This window comes from Penaeus monodon, chromosome 25 (assembly GCF_015228065.2).
Source record: "Penaeus monodon isolate SGIC_2016 chromosome 25, NSTDA_Pmon_1, whole genome shotgun sequence".
Taxonomy (NCBI): domain Eukaryota; kingdom Metazoa; phylum Arthropoda; class Malacostraca; order Decapoda; family Penaeidae; genus Penaeus; species Penaeus monodon.
The window spans coordinates 32,172,371-32,173,056 of NC_051410.1; the positions used below are offsets into that span (position 1 = coordinate 32,172,371).

General features: G+C 40.8%; 1 protein-coding gene across 1 annotated transcript in view; it reads left to right on the top strand.

Annotated features, from left to right (window-relative positions):
• The window catches only part of LOC119589149 (mucin-12-like), a gene marked incomplete at its 5' end in the record, with an annotated part of 115,175 nt that overhangs the window by 37,749 nt on the left and 76,740 nt on the right, over positions 1-686 (top strand). Inside the window, 1 exon segment of the mRNA XM_037937724.1 lies at positions 461-561. Coding sequence (XP_037793652.1) covers positions 461-561 — 101 coding nt within the window.

Below are 686 nucleotides of genomic sequence, written 5' to 3' on the forward strand. Positions count from 1 at the left end.
AGTCAACAACTTAAGCGCTAAAATAAACGCTTGTTTCTTTAGGAAAGAGGAAGTTGTATGAGAAATTAGCGTTAGAATTATCATCACACTTCACCTTGACAATCTCTTAAGGACACGACGTTAAAAAAATGACGAGACATATTCTGCCGTGCTGAAGTTGGCACTGCCGCGCGAGTGTTGGCAAACGGCCTGTGAAGCAGAATGAGTGAGCAGCCTCGAGTTTTTGAAGGCTGCGACGCATGCTGTTTATGTTTTGTTTCTTTTGTGGCTTGTTTTACATGTGTATGATTGCTATGGATGTTAAATGCCCGTTTATGTTTGCGTGCTGCATTTTGAATACTCGTCGTGTCTGGTTATACGTGATTTGCCATGATAATTTACGATTTTTATTTTTTTATATAGTATACCCTCCTGTATAACAGAGAACGTAACTTCTAATTCTTCCCGTTTTCTTCAACAGACTGTAACTCGGACCTCGGTGACGTCATCACAATCGTCCGTCTCCGCCAATGAGGACGCCAGACATTCAGAGGAGGCGGAGCCTACTAAAGATGACGACAGGTAAGTTCCGTTTGATTATTTGTTGATTGTTTTTTGCGTGTATCTCTTTTTGTGTTGTTTCGTTAACTGTAATGAAGGAAACTTCCTGAATCATTCTGGGAAATTCGTTCATACTAAACGACCAG